Source organism: Carlito syrichta, unplaced genomic scaffold (assembly GCF_000164805.1).
Source record: "Carlito syrichta isolate Samal-C Ts95f unplaced genomic scaffold, Tarsius_syrichta-2.0.1 Scaffold308855, whole genome shotgun sequence".
In the NCBI taxonomy this organism is placed as follows: Eukaryota; Metazoa; Chordata; class Mammalia; order Primates; family Tarsiidae; genus Carlito; species Carlito syrichta.
Window position 1 is genome coordinate 179,248 of NW_007252951.1, and position 21,429 is coordinate 200,676.

General features: G+C 33.7%; 1 protein-coding gene across 1 annotated transcript in view; it reads left to right on the plus strand.

The window, feature by feature from the left end:
- The window catches only part of LOC103268612 (disintegrin and metalloproteinase domain-containing protein 22), a gene marked incomplete at its 5' end in the record, with an annotated part of 217,672 nt that overhangs the window by 177,409 nt on the left and 18,834 nt on the right, over positions 1–21,429 (plus strand). The window contains 5 exons of the mRNA XM_021716649.1: positions 2,948–3,116; positions 7,267–7,381; positions 9,823–9,913; positions 13,507–13,524; positions 20,509–20,616. Coding sequence (XP_021572324.1) covers positions 2,948–3,116; positions 7,267–7,381; positions 9,823–9,913; positions 13,507–13,524; positions 20,509–20,616 — 501 coding nt within the window. The remainder of the gene's footprint in view (positions 1–2,947; positions 3,117–7,266; positions 7,382–9,822; positions 9,914–13,506; positions 13,525–20,508; positions 20,617–21,429) is intronic.

The following is a 21,429-nucleotide window of genomic DNA, read 5'->3' on the forward strand; positions in this document are numbered from 1 at the left end:
ATGTATAAAGCAACTGAATATGTGACACATGACTTACCAAGGTGAAGAAAGCTGAATTCCTGTGTCAGTAATGAGGAAAACTGAGAACCAATCCAAGATACACTATTACTTCTCAGAAGGCTCAGAAATTGGAGGGAAGGATTGGGGAAAAGGGTCTAAAATAAAGAAGATAAATTTGAGACACAGAGAATGGGCAAGCCAGGCCCATGGGAGAATCAAAACAGATAGGAGATAGGAGTAGGTCCGAAACTCCAGGAGAGATTTCTACGGAAGGTGAACTGATATCCATACACATCTTGAGTGGCGATTTTGGCAACCAGCAGAGACATTAGATTAGTTCTGGTAAAGAAGCAGTGAGATATTCAACACATATTACTTTCCCAACCTAGCTAAACTGAGGATTACCCACCCTTCCGTGGAAGATTGGAGCTTAGTACTCTGAGAGAATATAAGAGATTTCCAAGCCAGAGGACAATAAGCAATATTGATATCAGGGTTGTAAGGAAGTGGTCCAACTCATTGGTGTTTAGTCAGAAAGCCCTAGAATTTCAATCATTTATGTGGTGCCCCAACTCAAATATGAGAAGGTTATCTGAGATGTGAAGAAAATCTCTAACATGAAAATAAAAGAGAGACAAAAACAAGGGGGAAAACCACCTATCAATATTTATGAGAGGTAAAAGATTTCTGTCATGAAACAAGAAAATAGGGTACTATTGTTTTAAACAACAGGGAGCATTCAGAGAGGAAAACATACTATTGGAAATTAAAGATATGATGGCAGAAATGAAATTTAGTGGTTGAAATTATCTGCTAGAAAGCAGGACAGAATAAGCAAAGAAGGAACATAAAGAAAAACTCACCCAATTGGGAGAGAAATAATAATAGAGAACACAGCAAGGAGGAAATGGTCAATGAATGACTCAAGAGTATTGTCTAGAACTGAAGGACTTGAGTTTTCATATTATCAGGATCACAAGTACCAGATACAGTGAGTGAAATTAGAGGCAAATCTAAACATATCATTATGATATTTTAGAATTTTAAGACAAAGAGAAGAATCCCTAAAATTTCCGGAGAAGAGAAAAAAGCAAAGACTTGGGAATCACAGTGGTCTAGGATTTATCCTCAGGAGCCCTGGGAATCAGCAAACAATGGAGAAATTTATTTTTAAACTAGAATTTTGTACCCTGGCAAAAATTTCAATCAAATGTGAGGGTAGAAAATAAAGATATTTTTAGATAAGCAAATTTCTCCAAAACTTACCCTCCTGCACCCTTTTTCAGGTAGCTCCTGGAAATTGTGCCCCAACAAAATGAAGGCATAAACCAAGAATGAGAAAGACAGGAAATATAAATAATAATATAGCCACCACAGAAAGAGGTAGGACAGTCCCCAGATTGACAGTGATGGAGGAAATCCAAGATTTACAGTGCTATGAAGCACACAGGGAAAACTAGAACAGATAGGAGCAGGAGAGATTTCTATAGAAAGGTGAAATTCATACACATCTTGCGGTTTTAACAGCCAGCAGAGACATTAGATTAGTTTTGAATTAATGATACGTTCTTAGAAAAGTAAGCAAATAAATATCAAAGTAAGATACTTGTTAATCTGAAGGAAAACTAAAAGTTTTATGGAAAAAAGGGTTTAATCATGACACTGTATTGCTCAATGAAATAACATATGGTTATAATAAAGTACATATTTATTATTGATTCGACTGTTCATTATTGATTTGACTGTTCATTAATTTATAATGAGAAGATAGGAAAAAGGGAAAATTGTATGTGAGGGAGAAGAAAGAGTTAAATTCTCATATTCCATAGAGGAAAGACAGTTGATAATAACTAAAATTGAAGAATGAAAATAGTAATCCAAAGATGGGTATGGTGGCTCATACCTGTAATCTTGGCCCTTTGGGAGACTGAGTCAAGAGGATTGTTTGAGTCCAGGAGTTGCAGACCAGCCTAGGCAACAGAGCAAGACCACATCTCTACAGAAAACAAAAAAATTAGCCTGGTGTGGTGGCATGCACCTGTAGTCCCAGCTATTCGGGAAGCTAAGGCAGATGGTTCACCTGAGCCCAGGAGGTCGAGGCTGTGGCAAGCTGTGATCGTGCCATTGCACTCTAGCCTGAGCAGCAGAGTGAGACCCCCAACTCAAAAAAATTAAAAAAAAAAAGTAATCCAAACTCATGGATTTAAAGATGTGTACATAAAGAACAAAATAGTCAATTAAGAATCCCGGGTATCTGGAGGAGAACCTACTGAAGAAGCAGAGATCTACTTTATTGCATTAAAAAAAGTTTATCTGTTCAACTCTTTATATATAATTTTGTGCATATATAATTTTGATAAAAATTACTAAAAATAATGGGGACTTTTTAATAGTAGCATTGACATGGTACTGTATGAATAAATAGATTATGGATGTACATTTTCAATTCTTACTGTGTTTTTTAAAAAATTGCTATATAACATGGGCTTGCTGTACTGAATAGCAAAACTACAATAGTTTCGTCATTCTCCAATTTAATTTGTACATATGCAGTCTTTTTGAGTAGCATAAACTGAATCTAGTTCTCATCTTTGTTTGAAACATACTTGAAATCCTGAAACCTACTTATCAAATCGAATACTAGTAATAATGACTTATTTAACTTGTACATGGTAGCCAAGGCAAGATGATAGAGCTGTTTCAATTCAGGTTCAATAATTATGTTTAAATCCTAAATTATACCAATGATTCAAGAACAATTAGTTCAAAAGATTCCATTGCTTTCTCCATTTAGAAATTGAAAATGCCTACGCTACTGGTTTTTGTTAAAGAATAAATAGAAAATGGAGAGAGTGGTGTTGCCCATTCTGAAGTTTTTGAGCATGTTCTCAAGATGAATGTGACTTAATGGAATCTCATTTTGTTTTTGCTCCCAATTTATTTTTAGTGGCGGGCACGTTAAGCTTGAAGAAGATGTAGATCTTGGCTATGTGGAAGATGGGACACCTTGTGGTCCCCAAATGATGTGCTTAGAACATAGGTGTCTTCCTGTGGCATCCTTCAACTTTAGTACTTGCTTAAGCAGTAAAGAAGGCACTATTTGTTCGGGAAATGGAGTGAGTACTCAGTACCTTGCCTTGGGAAACTGTTCATTTCTTTTGTATCACAGAAATAGATATGGCCCTAAACTGCTTATTTCTCTAATTATAGAAAACTTGATTATCCATGTTTCAAGCTGGTATGTAAGCACTAATTTATTCATAGCTATTTGAATATTTCTGTTGTATAATGTGAGAAAGCCTGGGAATAAGAATAAGATAATTTTCATAATGAAATCTTTCCATCTTCCTTTCTTATGTTAATGTGATCTCAAATAATGTGATGCCAATTTTCTACAAGTGAACTAATAGATAAATTTTAACAAACCATAATGGGATTTCTTAAAAGGGAATAAAAAGCATGGGGTGATGGCCACATATTTAACAATTAGAGTGATCTGGGCACTGACCAGTCTCAACAGAACATAAACAACTGCTATAGCCACACCAGTGTGTGCCAGCTGAGGATAAGCCCTAGAAATAATTTAGGGAATTGTTTTTTATTGGTGAGTAAAAAGAATGGCATTTGAAAGACTTTCAATTCTGTTCTCTCAGTTGTATATCAGATAGTGTAGGTCCTACATAAATAAGTTTATAGGTTAAATATTCTTTTTCTATTGGTGATAACACATTTTGTCTTTTTCAGTTAGGAATTCCTATACAAACAAAACATTTTATAGTTGTTTTATTTTTAGCATGTGCTGTGATTTTCTTTTTGCCCTCATTCCAGATTCCTTGTGTGAATTGTTGTATTATCCAGTTAAGATAAAGGATTCCCGTTTTGGAATTGTAAACCTTCAATCCCTGTCATTCTGTATCTATCCCATAGAGAAGTAACTAATTGTTACTCTTTGTCAAAGGATAGTAATTCTTGTGTCATCTAGTAAGTAGCTCTTCTTCCATAAAGGTGTCTGCTAAATTTATTTCCTTAATCATTAAGAGGATCTTAGGGAGAAACACTTCTTTAGGGGGTTAGGAGAAAAGAATAATGGAATTATTTCTGATCATTTTTACTAATAAATATCTTATTCATCTTAAAATTCTGAATACTAAACACAGAGACCAAAAATAGTTGTGTTATGCTTAGTAACCATCTGTTTAATGAATTAGTAAAAGAGTAATAGACACAAGTAAATCAGATGGCAAATAGCATCCAGACAATTTATAATAATTATGCATAATACAGAGATATTATATTCTGTGTAAGTTTCACTTACAGTAACTCAAATATATATATGTGACAAAAATTAATACAATAAATATAATAAATATTCTATATATACTATATATCATGTAGTTAAGAATGTGGTCTTACTATCAGATGGACTGGGTTTGAGTCCCAGCTCTGATTCTTATTGGCTGGGTGACATTGGGCGAATCACTTAGCCTCTGTGATTCACTTTCTTCTCTGTAAAATGAAGATAAGTAGTACCTACAGTATAAGATTGTGTGAAGAATAAATGAGCTAATATTTGTAAGACATTTAAAACAATGTCTGGGTTATAGTGAGTGTTCCATAAACGTTAACTATGGTATTTATTATGATCGCTGTTCATTCTTGTCACTGTATCACTGGTACTTGTATTGTTACAACCTGACCAGCTTCTTATGCTGCCTAGAAAAACTGAGACTGACAGCAGCTGTTACAGTGGAGAAAGAGTTTAATATTGCAAAGCAATTGAGTCAGGAGGATGAAAAATTTTAGATTAGAGTTTTTAAAGGAATAATTTGGCAGGCATGATACTAGAGAATGGGCGCTGCTACTTGGTTGAAGATGAAGTCATGGGGGGTGTTAAAACTGTCTTCATGTGTAGATCCGGTTTCTAGGAGGAGTTCACAGACTTGTGGAGCCAGCTCCTTGGTATGTGACCTGGGTCTGGGTGGGGCCACAGGCCCATCAGAGTAAAAAGTGTGGAAAATATCTCAAACATCATTCTTAGGTCTTGTGATAGAGAGGGTATCTATACAGCAAGTCCATGACTGGCCCTTGGCAGTAAGCCATTGCAGAGATGAGGTATGCAGGAGGTAAGTTCCCAGAGATTAAACCTGCTCTCTTTTGACCTTTGGGGGATCAAACTTCAGGATGCCATCAGGGAGATTTGAACAATCTGGGGCTCATTATTTAAGGGAAGATACGTTTATCAACCTTACAAGAAGCCTCCCCTCTCCCCAGAGGTCAGGACATGATAATCAATTGCTCTCTATTGACATAAAAGCAAATTCAGAAACAACAGATTTGTTAATTTCTAACCATAACTGCAACTTTGTAGTGTTAAGGTCTTTTCTATAGTTTTTATCCTGTGGCCCTATATTAATTTTACAAAGATAGTTTCAATGATACAGAAGCTGATGCTTGAAGAAGCCAGGTGACCTGATTAAGGTCCCTTAGTAAAACAGGAGTGAAATGAGGACTCTAATCCAGGCCTTTTGATTTTAAGCCTAAACCTTTTTTTCTGCATATTTGTTCTTCTGTAGCTCATAATGGGGCTTTTTAAAAAGTTATATTTATTGAGTGAATTGCCTGAGCCCATGGGTTCGAGACCCGCCTGGGCAACTTGGCGAGACCTCATCTCTACAATAAAAATAAAAAATCAGCCGGGCATGGTAGCGTACGCCTATAGTTCCTGCTACTGGGAAGGCTGAGGCGGAAGGATCACTGGAGCCCAGCAGGTTGAGGCTGCGGTGGCCGGGAGTGGCCACTGCACTCCAGTCTGGGCGACAGAGTGAGACTCCAACTCAAAAATAAATAAATAAATAAATAAATAAATAAATAAATAAATAAATAAATAAATAAATAAAAAGTTATATTTAGATGTGAATGCATGTTGTTTCCTGAAAATTAGTTCAGATAAGACAGAAAACCCTGTAGTGAAAACCTGCTGTGGGAGGAAATTCAATGATCTTGAACCTAAATTGATCCACTCCTAATTCTCACTCCATTGAGTTGTTTGGAATGATATGATATAGATGTAAATTCTGTTTCCTGGATGAGTAAGTGAAGAGATTATTTTCCTATAATTTTTAAAATTTTGGTGTAGCTGGATGTGGTGGCTCATGCCTGTAATCCCAGCTGCTTGAGAGGCAGGCAGGAGGATTGCTTGCTCCTAGGTGTTTGAAACCAGCATGGGCAACATAGCAAGACCTCACTCTTAAAAAAAAAAAGTTGTTAATTTTTATTTATTTATTTTTTTATATCAATATTTTTTATTTTGATATTGTGGGGTACAGTTAAGGGTTAGGTATACAAATATGCTTCGTTCAGGCACCCTTGTTGATAAGGGGTGTTTCCCCATCCCCAAACAAATATTAGTACCGTTAATTCCACCTCCCTTCCCCTCCCCCCCAATAGTTTCCCACCACTGTCAGTCCTTTCCTTATAGTATTAAAAGCTGTCAATTTTTAAAAAATGTTTTATCTGTAGGCGTTCTTAGTTCCCCTGACCCTAAGGCTGTGACTTGGGTTGAGGTGAGGTGCCAAGGTAATATAGCCTTCTGAAGTTTTCTTCTCAGACCACTGCAAAACATCAGGTCTCCTCACTTCTTTGTCGAACTTTATGTATCTCATTCTCTTTTATTTCATTTATCTCATTAATAAGATTTTTGCACAGAGACACTTACTTTGGAAGGAAAACAAAAGGCTTTGATTGGATAATTGATAGGTGATTGTATTTCTGCTTAGTTTTAAAAAATATCCTTCATAAAATTTAAGTTAATAAAAGCCAAAACAAAATTACCTAGGTGTGGTAGTGCATGCCTGTAGTCCCAGCTACTCAGGAGGCTAAGGCCAAAGGTTCGCTTGAGCACTGGAAGTTAAACTTGCGGTGAGTAATGTTCATGCTACTGCACTCCATCCTGGGGGACAGAGTAAGACCCTGACTTAAAAAAAAAAAAAAAAGAAAAAAGAAAATAATAATTTTATTGATTTGTTTAAAAAGATGTAGATCGATTCCTCTGTTAAAATTTATTGTTCATTTTGGGTCAATCATTGGTCCGTAGAAATTTTTTTTAGGCCCTGAAGTAAGAAATAAGGTAATTAGTATTAGCAAGAAAGTACCAATAATATTTCAGTGTTGTCAAAATCTAAGCTTATGATAATTAGAAATTAATGTTTATCTTTCATGCCTCTGTACCAAAGTTGACTTTTACTCTAGCTTGATTTTGAATTTCAGGTTTGCAGTAATGAGCTGAAGTGTGTGTGTAACAGACACTGGATAGGTCCTGACTGCAACACTTATTTCCCTCACAATGATGATGCAAAGGCTGGTATCACTCTGTCTGGCAATGGTAGGTACTTAATTTGGTATTATTACTTAGTCTTTATAAACTGCCATTTGGACGTTTTTATTTAAGTTATTTTTATGATAAAAAACATTATATCCATATAATAATGAATTATAAATTATAACTGGAGTCTATCTTGTGAAACTGATCATTTCCATTAGATTATAATGATACATAATATTGCATGTAACTGAGACTACTGATTTAACCTTATCTTGTCTTACTACAGACTGAAATTTTTTCAAGTATTATACTTGTCTGAGGCTATCAACAAACCCTAACATTTCTTCTAGATGAAGAAAGTAGTCATAACTCTTAACTGTCTGAATTTAAAGGGAGACGTTTATATTTTGGGACTAAATAAGAAAAAGAAACAACTGAATAATTTATTTCTAATTTATTATTTTAATATTCTTTATAATAGCATTTGCTGATATTCAACCCCAATTCAGTAGCCTGTGTTAGAAGTAGTAACCTTGGCCAAGATGTCTGGAAGGATTTTAAGGACATAGATAAGAAATAATAGGTGTAGTTCTAAAAGCTAGGGAGACTCAAATGGAGAAGTAGAAATTAAATGCACATAGTTGAAAGAACTTGGAGACTTGTCCTTTTAAACTTTCTTCATTTTGTTGTTGAGTATTCTTTTGCATGAAATAATGCTCAAATCATGAAGTTCGTTTACCTCTGAAGGTTTAGAAAAAGGAATGTGTTAATTCCAATCATTCAGACAGATAAAAAAAGTCTTAGCTAATATGACTTTTATAAAGAAAGCCACAGGGTGATTAAGATTTTGGAGTCCTCAGTCTTAGCAATGACAATGTGAAATTCGTTCCAGTAGTTAATGCAGAGATGCAGATATTAAGTACATAGATTTAAGTGGCTTGTCAAAAGTCATATCACCTGGGTGCAGTGGCTCATGCCTGTAATCCCAGCACTTTGGGAGGCCAAGGTGAGAAGATTGCTTGAGTCTGGGAGTTCGAGACCAGCCTGGGCAACATAGTGAGACCTCGTCTCTACGAAAAATGAAAAAATTATCTGTGATTGTGCCACTGCACTCCAGCCTGGGTGATAGAGTGACCTTCCAACTTAAAAAAAAAAAAGTCATTACTTCAAAATAATAAGACTAGCATCTAAGTTTATCGGTCCCTGTTAAATCCCTAGAAGAAAAGGAAGGGAGGACAGACGTGCTAGGTCTTAGAGTAAGAACATCCCTTACACAGGTTATCCTCTGGCATCTGCATCTACCCATTCCTCAAGGTCCTGGAAAGTTGGAATCCATCAGTCTGCTCAGATGCCCTAGCCCTGCTGTCTGACATGACTGCTGAGGGCTCCTAGACAGAGACTTGCATTTTTATCATGGGGAATTGGAATTTCTCCAGTTGCCCACGATTACTAACCTTTGATGTCTAGAAAGATGCCTCAGGAGTGCAGCAGACAAGGAGGGATCTGAGTTGCTCTGAATGAAAGCCCTGCCATTAAACATGTGGTATAAATCATTATCACCAAAATGGGTTTCCCATGTCAGAGCAAGATCACAATCAGATCAGCCTTTTCTGCTCTTGGGCCCCCAAGCTTATTGACCAAGCCTGACTCACTGTGCCATTCTCGCTGCCAAGATTGTCTTAAAGGGTTCCACCTCAGCCAGTCTGACAATGGATGCTTATACCACAATACCATCACTGAGTCCTGAACTTTGGCCTTGCCTTGGATGCTACCTGCCTGTCTCTGTCAGTCTGACACTGCCTCCCTCTCATGCCACAACAACACCAGTCTCCAGCTTACTAGACTCTTTTTTCCTGTGGGCTTTCCTTTTCTAGAATGCCACAGCCATCCCTGCCCAGAGTGGGAATTACAAGCCCAGTTCTGTTATCATTTGCACCACCGATGATACCAGCCTGTAGACAAAGTTTTCTCCATTAAAAAGCTTATATTCACTTTGAGAGACAAACTGTCACACACATGCACCCAAATGAGAGAATAAGGACCTTGCTTTAGTTGTAATAATGGAGTGATATGCACAATAACATTTTTAGAATTTCTAAGTGCTAAGGGTCAAAAGGAACACAGATTTTTCTACATGCTCCTCCCTAAAGGGTAGTATGCCACTATATGTAGTAACATCCCCCTCCCCCCCATACCCTTTTTGGTATCATTACTCTTCCCTCTTTTAGTTTAATGAGTTATTTTTCAGAAATGTACATGGAAAATACAACTGTGAAAATGCACTCGGACAGGAATAAATATTGAAACATACACCAGAAATTATTTTTTAAAAAAATTATTGATGTGGATTGCTGAATGATGGTTGATTTTGTTTTCCTTTGAAAAATACCCATTTATAAAAACAGATAGTGTTATTTGTGTGATGATTACAAGTTTGGAGAATAAATGTCCTGAAAGAATTGTGTATCACCGATTTTCCTTGTTTCTTTTTTTCCTCCCAGGTGTTGCTGGCACCAATATCATAATAGGCATAATTGCTGGCACCATTTTAGTGCTGGCCCTCATTTTAGGAATAACTGCGTGGGGCTATAAGTAAGTTAATTGTCTCAGTCTTGTTACTATCAAAATATACTTGTAAACATTTTAATTACATGAAAACATCTAGAAAGTTTTATATCATTGGATAAATATACTTGCAATGAAAATCACCCTGACTCAGTAGTCAACCAATGATTATTCTTGGCATGGTTAGAAGTAATAATAATTGATCATTTTTTAGATTTTGAGACAACTTCCTTCTATTTTGAAAGTACTGAATATTGTTTTACAATCAATGAAGTGAGTTAAAAATCAGTCTAAATTATGTCTTATAAAAAGGCTGAGTTTGTTTGCTCATATGTGATAGAACATCTCTTGACTTAAACCCATACCCTAAAATCTAGGCAAGACAGTCTGTTAGAGAGCTTAGTGGTTTACTAACAGTGGCAATAACAACAGTGATAACAATAAGAACAATATTACCATGTCTGTTACTGACTGTTTGCTATGTCCATGCATCATGCTAAGGGCAAAATCTCTTTATTTCATAACTTTATGAAGGAGACACTATTATTTTTTCAATGTGTGAATGTATTTGTGTGAGCAAAAGACTGTTGTGAGATTTCATCTGTTAGTTAAAATTTAACCTCAAGTTACGAATTTGAAAAGTCAGATTCTTTCTTAAGTTTCAATTCAACTTACAATTTTTTTGGTCCTATATATATTTTTAAAAAGTAATGTCATACAACTTTTGAATAGTATTTGATACCCCTAAACATTTTGCTAAGTAAATGCCTCAAATATTCTAAACTTACTTATATATTTAATGTGTTCAATTCTCTTGTTATGATTTACATGATCTGAAGAGAAACCAGAGTATTCAGTTTCATTTTTAAGTACTTCATTCTTACAATGTGAAAAATTTCCTTAGTATTTAAATAACTAATTTCAGTTTTAATAAGTGAAAATTTAAATATGGTGAACCTTAATTTCTCTCTAATACTTCAACTTAAAATCATATTCTCCTGATCTCTGATGATGACTTTCCAGTCTGCAGGCCTAGGGTTTTTCTCCATTTGGAAGACCTGCACCTTTTTTTTTTTTGAATACCTGGCATTTTCCTCATGGAAATATTCTTCCTCATGGATCAAACTTAGGCCACTAAAATTCCTGGGAATTAGACTATTTTAGACTTTAAAATTATGCCATACCTTTCAATAAACTCATCTTTGTTCTTTAAGTTAATATAGTAAACACTCAGAGTAAGTACTATGTGATTGCTATTATCAACATCCCTGATATCACTTGGTATGCTTTTAAATCAATTGAATCAAAGGAAACACCTTTAAAAGTGTATATGGCAATTGCTTGTGAGGTCAAAAACCCGAAAGAGCATCTTTGACTGAAAAGGGAGAGCAGGTAGTTTACTTCCAGGGTAAATTTTGTATGCCACAGGCATTAAAATACAGGTATCTGTGGAAGATAAGCGGACATACAGCATTGAAAAGCTTAGAATAGAGGAAATAGCATAGCATAGTGAAGGAGAGAACAACGCACTGGTCATCTTTGCCCCGAGTGAGTACCAGTTCATAGCAGATGCTCAGTACCTATGGGCCTCTTTGGTGTGCAGGCTATTAGGTATATCGCCCACTTAGATTCACACAGTCTGTCTTCAGCATAAGATTTGGAGTTACAGAATTATATGTCTGAAAGGAACACATTTCTGTTTATCATTTGATTTCTCCTCACACCACAGGTTAATTAGTCCTATCTTGGAGTTACATCATTTCTCGACTTCCCTGATGCAGGACTGAAATCATAATTGCTATCATGAGCATTGTTGTTTTGAAGTAGCTCAGTGGTTTCATTTGGTCACATGAAAACAGAAAGGAAAAGTGTTACCTCTGTAGTGTGTGATTTTCTGCCAGCTACTAATACAAGTAGATATTTCATTTTGACAATCTTGGAAAAACTTAACTTTCAGAAAATATGAAACCTAAACACTTACTCCTATTACTTATGAAATTACTTGTGTATATTTGTTTTAATGATTTAGAATTAAAGGTACTTCTTTCTGTATGTGACTTCTTATTTTTATAACATTCTTCTGAGATTTTTCATTTCTGAATATATGTTCTTAGCAGATTTAGGAAAAAGACACATCTTGCTCATACTGTAGCGTTCTCTTTTTTAATAATTTGAATCTAAATGACTAAATCTTTAATGTCTCTAAAATTATCAGAATATGTTTAAAATAGAATGAGAATGTAGAAATTTTAATAAAGAAATTAAATTTATGAATATGATGTTTCACATATTCTATTTGAAATTGAAAAACAGGTTTAAGACCTGAGAACTAATTTTCTTATTAGTCCTTTCAATTAAACTTTCCACATCTTCTCCAAGCCTTAATGTGGGGGAAATAGCAGTAATAAGAAATTTGGAATGTTCATTTGGAACTGCACAGTTCAGGCAATCAGATTCAGGGAATAAAAAGTAAAAAATGTTGAATAGAAAAATATCAGGCTTATTTTTCTCCAACCTGATAGTTTTCAGAATGAAAAATAATAACAAATTGGCAGTTTTATTCCCATGTGCCCATTATTAAACATAATACTTAGATGGACTAGATTGGAAGACGAGGGTACTACGAACAAAATCCATATGGAAACATTTTTCTTGATGTTACTGAAAACAACTCAAATTATTCAGTTGCTTGACCTTTCTAACATGTCTTCAAAATCCTAACACTTAATTATGCCAAGATAGAAAGCTAACAGTTTGGTCCAGTTGCAGTGGCTAATGCCTGTAATTTCAGCACTTTGAGAAGCTGAGGTAGAAGGATGCCTGAAGTGGGAGAATCTTTCTAGGCCAGGAGTTCAAGTCCATTCTAGGCAACAGAGCAAGACCCCCATGTCTACAAAAAATAAAATAAAGTAAAATAAAAATTACAATAAAAAAAGAAAGTTAACAATTAATAGTCAGTTAATGCAGTACCGCACCCTTCAGAGCAAAATTTTGTAACTGATAGTCAAATAAAAAACAGAATAAACATCGAACAGATGTTACTAATATGAAGCTTTAGTGAATAAGTAGTAATAACTTAGGAGATCCATAGCAGCTGTGAATTAGCTTCTATTTATCATACCTGATCAAATAAAATATTCTGGTGTACATTTATGTTCTTCTATTTGGAATTCTTAGAAATGGCTATAGCTTGAGGTTTCTATTCCAACAAGAATGCATTATTACTCATATTTCTATGAAAATACAGCTAATTTATATAAGTAACTTGATTCATTAATTTTATTATTTAAATTAATGTATGTCCTGGATTTGAAATAGGATTGACTTTTAAACACTACTAAATGTTTAGTGCAGTACAATTGGTGTTGAGGAAATAGTTACTCTTTAATGATTTCAAGCTTATTTATGCTTTTAAATATAGATGACAATATTGTTGCTAATTCTGTCGCCTCTCCAAATGATAAAGTGAAATTTTTGTGTGCACATTCCCTATTTTAATTCTGGAATTCAAAATCCTCTAGTAAGACCTTCCAATGAATGCTAGAGCTTTTATGTTTGTGTCCTTCCATGTGTAACTAATTCTTGTGTTTTCCCCTCTTTTTCTCCTTAATCATGAAAAGAAACTATCGAGAACAGAGGTATGTGATGAGAATAATCTGAATATATAACTGAAAGGTTTAACTCCTATTAACATAGTTGGAATTTATGTATACAATTGTAAATCAAGTTCACCTTGTATGCTATAATGACTATATACTAATCATGATTTTTCATGAGGAAATTATAATTTTAATTATGGTGCTATAAAATATATTAATTTAAAATAGATCTGTCATTATTTAATTTTAGTGGTTCATTTATCCAGTAATACTACAATTAGTAGAGATTCTTATTTGTGTTATTTTTATAGTTAAATATATATGTATAGAAATTGATATTTTTTCCATCTAAAGCAAACTTTCTCTATGTTAAGGTGTCATATTTGTTTACATTAGTATTGGCTTTCTTTCATGTTTATAACATTCTTATTGCCTAATACTTTCTGAGGGAATTTATTTTTTGTTTGTTACTGTTGTTATATTCATAAGTGACAAAGTTTATTTGGGCAGTGTCGCTGTCAGGGGAACGTTCCAGCACTTGATAAGCCTGTTTATCTCCACATAAGAAAATTTTTTTGTGTGTTGATTAGGGAATCCCACAGGTAGTTAAAGAATTTGCATTGTTGGAATCTCTTATAGTCTTATGTACTTTTTAAAAAATAAAAATGCCTGTATTTTTTAGAAAGTCGGACATCTTGTTCATCATAACCTTTAAATCTATGTTTAACCAGCAGCATAAAAAGAGATACAAAGCATTTATGTTGTACTATAACAATGATCCCTTTTATCTAAATCTAAATTAGCACATAATATTGGAATGCACCCTTCGCTTTTCACATTTAAAAAGTTGCTAATGCTATTAGCTGTTGATAAAAAAATATTAAAATGTTATCTTGGAAAGGGACAACCCAGACCAGGTCTTGCACATCATATAGAATTTAGTTCTGTGTTAAGGTATTTATACAGATTCCTATTTACTTAGCTTTTCCCATTGTTCAATTAAATGTCTGTGGCATATTACAAATAAGGTGTAATAAAAACATGGTGATACTTTCTTAGGCTCCAACCACAGCTTTCTTTTTTTTCCCATAAATCAGAATTTTAAACTTTACTCTTCTGCTTGAATGTAAAGTTTCTTAAGGCTTTAGCCATAAGTATCTATAGAATCAGTATAAATATATGGTGCCCTCAGGTACCAATTGAAATTCTGGTCTGCTAATGTAGATATTAGAAAATATTGACCTTGTCCTAAAATAACTAATTCTTCATTAATAAAAAAATAGAATGGAGACAAAATTAATTACATTTTAAAACCACTAGATTTCTCCATGACATGTTTTAAACTCTTGTGTCCATTTCAAGCACTTGAGTAGACCAGGAGCCATTTAGGCTTTCTGTTGAATAGAAGTTGATTAGGAATATCAGAAATCTAAGTTTGGTGTCTTTCTTTAATAGAAAATACAATGAGGCAAATAAGATAAAAAATTAATGATTCAGCTTTATTTCCATAGGAGCTAATGCTATGATGTAATTTAATATGGCTGCATGTATAAAAAGGAACGTAAAATATCTCAAATATGTAACATAAGCAAAACTAATCTTATTTTGCTGTAAGATACTTTCTAGAATAAGGGAATTACCCACACACTAAAAAATGATTAATATTACAAGTATGTACAAATTTCTTATTCTAACTCAACATATGCATAGGTGTAGTTAAGGACATTTCCACATTAATAATTTCCCTTATGTGCCTAATATAATTTCATATCTCTTAGTATTACTGAGTCATCATTTCATCAATCTGCTACTCTTTTGGAATCTAGTATATATTTTGGAAGTTGCCACATCTTCAGTGGGTATTACTTTTATGTATTTTTGGTATATTTCAATACAATCCTTGTTTTTGGCCTTTTCCCATAGCTAATGAATATTAAGTTTGTACAATAGTTCTCAATATGGAGGAGTAGCAAATAGACTTTAGATCAGGAAGTCATAAATGTATTAGTATCTTGAAAAGGATTTCTTGTTTTGAGAAGTATGTTAGTGATTATAGAGAAAATGGTGAGGCCAAGAGACCAAAGCATGTATTATGACTTTCGATATTGTAAAAATATCTGCAGACATTCAAATAAAGATTGGCTCAATTCCAAAAGATATCAGGAAGTAGAGTTAAGAATTTTGAAGAGTCATTGCCTTTAAATTAGGTTTTTCTTTGAGGTTCTATGGTAGGAGAACCAATCAACAAGGAATCAGAAATCTATTAGCATGTGGTATTGAAAAATCACTTAAACTTTCTGAACTCTAAAATCAATAAGGTTCCTTGTCATCTGTACAACATTATGGTGAAGAGCAGTTGTTAGTATGTGATCTTGGAAGACTGTGTTTCTCTGATTTTTAACAAAAGAGGTGGATGTGGTTGTTCTCAAAGGGAACGGCAGCACTATATTCATTGACATGAGGGAGGCCCACACATACTGGCTGAGCTGGTGAAAGTGTTGATACATACAATTTTGCTTTGATACTAAATATAAGACATATTAAATCAATAGCCAGTTATCAGATTCTTATTAATGTTCTAATGGCTCAGAAATACCAAGCTGGGCATAGCTTTCACATTATTGGAGACGACAGGCAAGTAATTCTGTGACTGAATGTGATAACCAAATAAATTTTTCTCCCTGAGAATGTGTCCTATTGAAGGATTATGTTACACGTCTACTTGCAAGTTTGACAGAAAGATGAGAAGCAGACCCATTTTTTTCCTTTTTGTTTACAAACTACTTAATAAAAAAGTAGAAGCCCCATTCTGGGGCATAGTGGAGGCAGAACCCCACACACGTACAGCATCGCTTTAAATCTGCCAGTGTCATCGTGTGAGGAGTGGATCTATGGAATCCAGTAATTAGAAGGATGCAATGAGACATCCAGTAATTAGATGGATGGCTGTTTATCCTTTTCTTTAAAATCTTCAGGAAAGAAAGCTTCCACAGTTTTTTTGGTTGACATTATTGTTTACATGATAGCATAATTACTCTAGGACTTAACAGCTTTGTGGTTAATAACAAGAATTAAAAGTGGGTTTTAGTTTTCAGGGCAGGTTTGCAAATAGCAATAGAATAAGAACTTAGATTTATAAAGCATCTATATTCAGCTGAAATCTTATTATCTTCCTTTGTCTGAAATGAACACATCATTATGATTAATGAGAAATAGAATAAATAATTAGATCATATCTTTCTGATGTATGGTTTTACTTTAAGTGGAACCCCATCCCTACCCCATTTCTCTCCTCTCTCACATGTTTTAAGCCACTTTATTTTCTGCTTGTGAACTTCTAACCTTTTTTCAAACCTTCCTTGGTTTTCTTTTATATTATTATTATTATTTCAGTGATATTTATGCATCTGTCAATGTGACTTGGTACACGTTATACAGTATATCTTAAAATAGTTAATTAAGAATTCCAGTAAGAGACAGCCCAGATACCAACCAAGCATTGGAGAAATGCCTCCTTCAGCATTAAAGTTGACTTGGTTAAATTTTTTTTTCATTTCTCTCATTTTAAGGATTATTTTAATAATCCTTATTATCTTAAGGGTTATTAAGATAAATACTATAAATCAGCGGAAGCTTTTAGGAAAGATCATTCTTCTCTCCTAACAACACCAACCATTTACCTAAAGATTTTGGATTGATCCAAGAAACAGCCTTACTTAATGTTTAAATTTAGAATGCTAACATGAAAACTCGGTGATTTATAATTATGAACACATTAAGAGTTGTACTGTCTTTGTCTTCTGAAGTAGAATTAGAACAAGCAAGCAATAAGCATGGTATTGTAGACCTGGAGAGAAATAATAAATTCAGTTTGTATAAATCAACTCCTCCAGAATTATTAAGTTAAAGGAGTTGATCCTTATCTTGGAGATTAGGAAAACCTTCAAATCAATGTTATTTAATGGGATATATCAATTGAAAACAGAATGAATTGCTGAGGTTTTACAGGGAAGAAAAAGACAACTTGTAATAAATGTAGGAAGGGGTCTTTTGGGAGGAAAAAATACTTAGTTACATAAGTGTTTATTTTATTTTGGTTGTTGTTTACCAAAAAATCATTCATATGTCTAAAATATTTGCATATAATAGGAAAAATATGAGGGAATTTTCCCATTATAAAATTTAACATTGATCAGGCCACCTAGTGTGATGACCACTTTTAATTTCCAAAATTTGATGAAACAAGGAAGACACTCAAAATTTAGGAAGAAATTAATAAAGATAATAAAGGACTAGAAAAAGAAGTTAAATTTTTTTAAAATGTTAAAAGGATAATTTAATTGATCATTTATGATATTTTGTGACAAATAATGAAAAGTTATTTTATTGATTGCAGGGACCTGATAATTCTCTGTCTTCACTAAAGCAAGAAAAAATAGGCTTTTAAATAATATGTAATGAGTATCGTTAAAAAGGATATATTTCTGGATAATGTAGGCCATTAAATATTATTATTAAGAGATCTTTAACAAAATTCATAATCTATTATTGACATTTATTATGTGAAGAAAGTTATACGCATTCCTTGTGGAATGGGAAGTATAGTGATGTAGTTTCTGTGTTTTGGAGACTTTGCAATGGAGAAGGACATGGATCTTATCTGCTTTGGGTGATAAAATTGAGGCAGTGCTCCAGAAGTACATTGAACTGAAACTCCTTTAAGACCCCTTGACTGAAGCTCATAGTTTATGATATATTCAGTGTTTAGGATGTTTGGGCACTGTATAAAAAATGACCATGGGCAACAGAGAAGTTACATTGAAGGGATGGTACAATGTGCTCAGTTAAAAATCAAAACACAACTGGATCCCATCTGTTGTGAAAGGCAGGCCATTCATGTCTCAGTATAGCTAAGTGAGGCCTTGGTAATTGCCAGGGCAAATGCCAGGATGCTGGACCCATGGAAAGTGAAGGATAGACTCATGGGTAAAGTCAAGTGTAGTTCGGAGCTCTTACATAATACCTTGTCTTTATTTAATTTGAATTTGGTGAGGCACATATCATCAGCTTGTAAAGATTATCATTAAAGGTAATAGGAGACAAAAAGGATTTCGTAACTCTAAAGATTATTGTTGGAAATGTGATGTTTATGAGATTCTTTTATGATGCAAAAGGGAAGTTCTCTCCTCAAGGCAATATATAGAACTCTGATTTTATTGAGAGCATTTTTTCAAGTATTGCTAGGATATTTTACTGATATGAAGTAAAACAATATATGATTATAGAAATCAAAGGGCTTTTGAATGGAGAGATACTATTTGTCATGTAACTACATATGAGGTCATATTATTTTTCCTACAAAATTGATATTTCATAATGCATAATGAGCTGAAGTCACTTATGGAATTAACTTTTGGAGGAACCTATATCAAAGAGTTGTAGGTGGAATTTGTCTTACATAGTAATTTTGTGAGAAATTCTACTGTTTTTTAGTTAAGTGAGAAGTAGATTAAATCACACAAATTAAAATGTATGTTTTCTACCCATTGAAAAATCGTTTTTAGATTTGTGGAGATATGTGAATATATGGCATTAAAATAATATGGGAGAAGGTATTCATCCAATACCTGTATTTTAAAGGATCAATACCTGTATTTCAAAGGACCAAGTATTTTAAACATTTGCAACATGGGAATCAATATAAACAAGCAAACCTCTGAAAGAGGCATTTTTTGGGTTAAAAGTTAACATCAGAAAGTAACCAAGACTATAATGACAAATAAGGAGAAACAAAACCAAATAGGAAAAAAGTTAACACATTTGTGTTTTTGTGGAAGATTTAATAAGTTTAGCTCTGTTTAAAATTCTGAGTTCAGCACTATTTTGTGGCACCTCCAACAATAGTACTGAATATAACTAAAGTTTTGAATATAGTTGGCTGTTAGGGGCCACACATTGACAAATAACCAGATTAGCTACTGCAGGAGAGTTGACTGGGGCCCTATCTAAAACTTTCTATATACTTGCCTTAGGAGAAGTGATAAAAATGTATTCCAATCTAAGCTAATGAAAAATCAGATTAGCAGAGTCAGTAACAGGGCAGACCGTTCCTTGTTGCACACTTCGGTTTTTTGTTGTTGTTGTTGTTTTTTGAGGTTAGAACATATAGTTTATTTAGAAAGTAAATTAGAGAGAAAGAGGAGATTTACCTCCCCAAGGTAGGGGAGGGGGTCCAAAGCTCCTGTTGCACACTTCTAATACAGTGTAGTTAGGCAACTCAGGTTGCTCACCAAACTACCTATCAATATCCTCCTATAGTCTTAACAAAAATTCAGTTATTTTCTCTCAACCCTTTATTTCTCTTGCTAAATTATGTACTTTTACATATTTTACTGAACAGTTATAAAATTGCCTTTTTGATTCAACTGTATCTTTTTCAATTTCCTCATATTTCTGTTAAATGAACAATGATCCTCTAAATTGTACCCCAAGCTCTGATAAGGGTTTATTTGGATTAAATTATAGAATAGCTGAGAAATCAATCAGTTCTTCTAAGACCAAATCCAGGATACAGTATATAAAATTTAGAAATCATATTTAATTTATTTACCATAGTGGAAGAAAAGCAAAAACAAAAACAAAAAAATCTATGCTTTAATCTGCTGGAACTGGCTGTCCTAACACATCTTCTTCAACATCATTTTTTTTTTTTGGAAGACAAAATTGCCATCAACATCTCCAAGTATAATGAGGTTACAATGAAACACTCATCTTTCCATATTTTTCCCCTAAAGCAAGGCTTTGTTCATTCAAACTATAAAGACTTCCGTGATTGCATTTCTGACCTCTATAGTTAGAATGACTTTAACTTGTCACATTTATTAATAATCTTACGTGTTGTTATAGATTTGATTCATGTAGATCATTATCCCTACCTCTCTTTTTCCTGAAATAATATTTGTATATGTCTGTGTTCATGTGTGTGTCTTGTTTTCTGACTTTGAAATGTTTATTATGCCTTAGACAGTTACCCCAGGGAGATTATGTAAAAAAGCCTGGAGATGGCGACTCTTTTTATAGCGACATTCCTCCTGGAGTCAGCACAAACTCAGCATCTAGTTCTAAGAAGAGGTCTGCTTTTCTGTCGCATTTTCAGATTTCTACCTGTTCCATCACACATTATTCCATTAGTCAGAACATTTCATTATTTTGCAGCAGGTTTGATTACTTCTTCCTTCTTTCTTGAATGTTAAAAAATAGTATCCTTTGTTCTTTGATTACTCTACTTCTAAATGCCATATGCTCAGAACCACTTGTTATACAAATCAGGCCACAAAATTGAAACAAAACAAAACAGGCAATAGCCCTAAATCTATATAGAAACCCTAGGGTTTTTCAGTCTTGTTCTTACATGGCTTAAGAAACTATACGTAGTATTTAATAATATTTTAAATGGTGAGCTTTATGACATGTTTGGTAGTCAAAGAAAAAGGTTACTGTCATGCTTCAATAAAAGCAGTTGTTAACATAAATTGGTGATATAAGTGCTGCATTGAATATTTTTAAATTATATATATATATATATCAAAGCTAAGCTCGCTGTGAAACAAAGATTGCTTCTCTGTGAATCATATATTTGAATATGATGACTGCGTTTTTTTCTGGGATGATTATTTCTAGACTATAATTTATCTTAGTTGAAAAGCTAAATATGCTTAATATTAGTCTGAGTTTTATAATAGTACAGATGGAATTAATATATTATTTGTGTCTTAAACTTTGATGCTATATTGCTATTCTAGCATCTTAAGGTGTTGTGACACCATTTAAAATTTTGCATGCTTTATAATCGCTTAATAAATTAAATGAATGGAAGAAATAAATAGTTGGACTATTTTGGGGAATGAGACCTATATTCTCATTGAAGGAAGCTAAAATATTCTT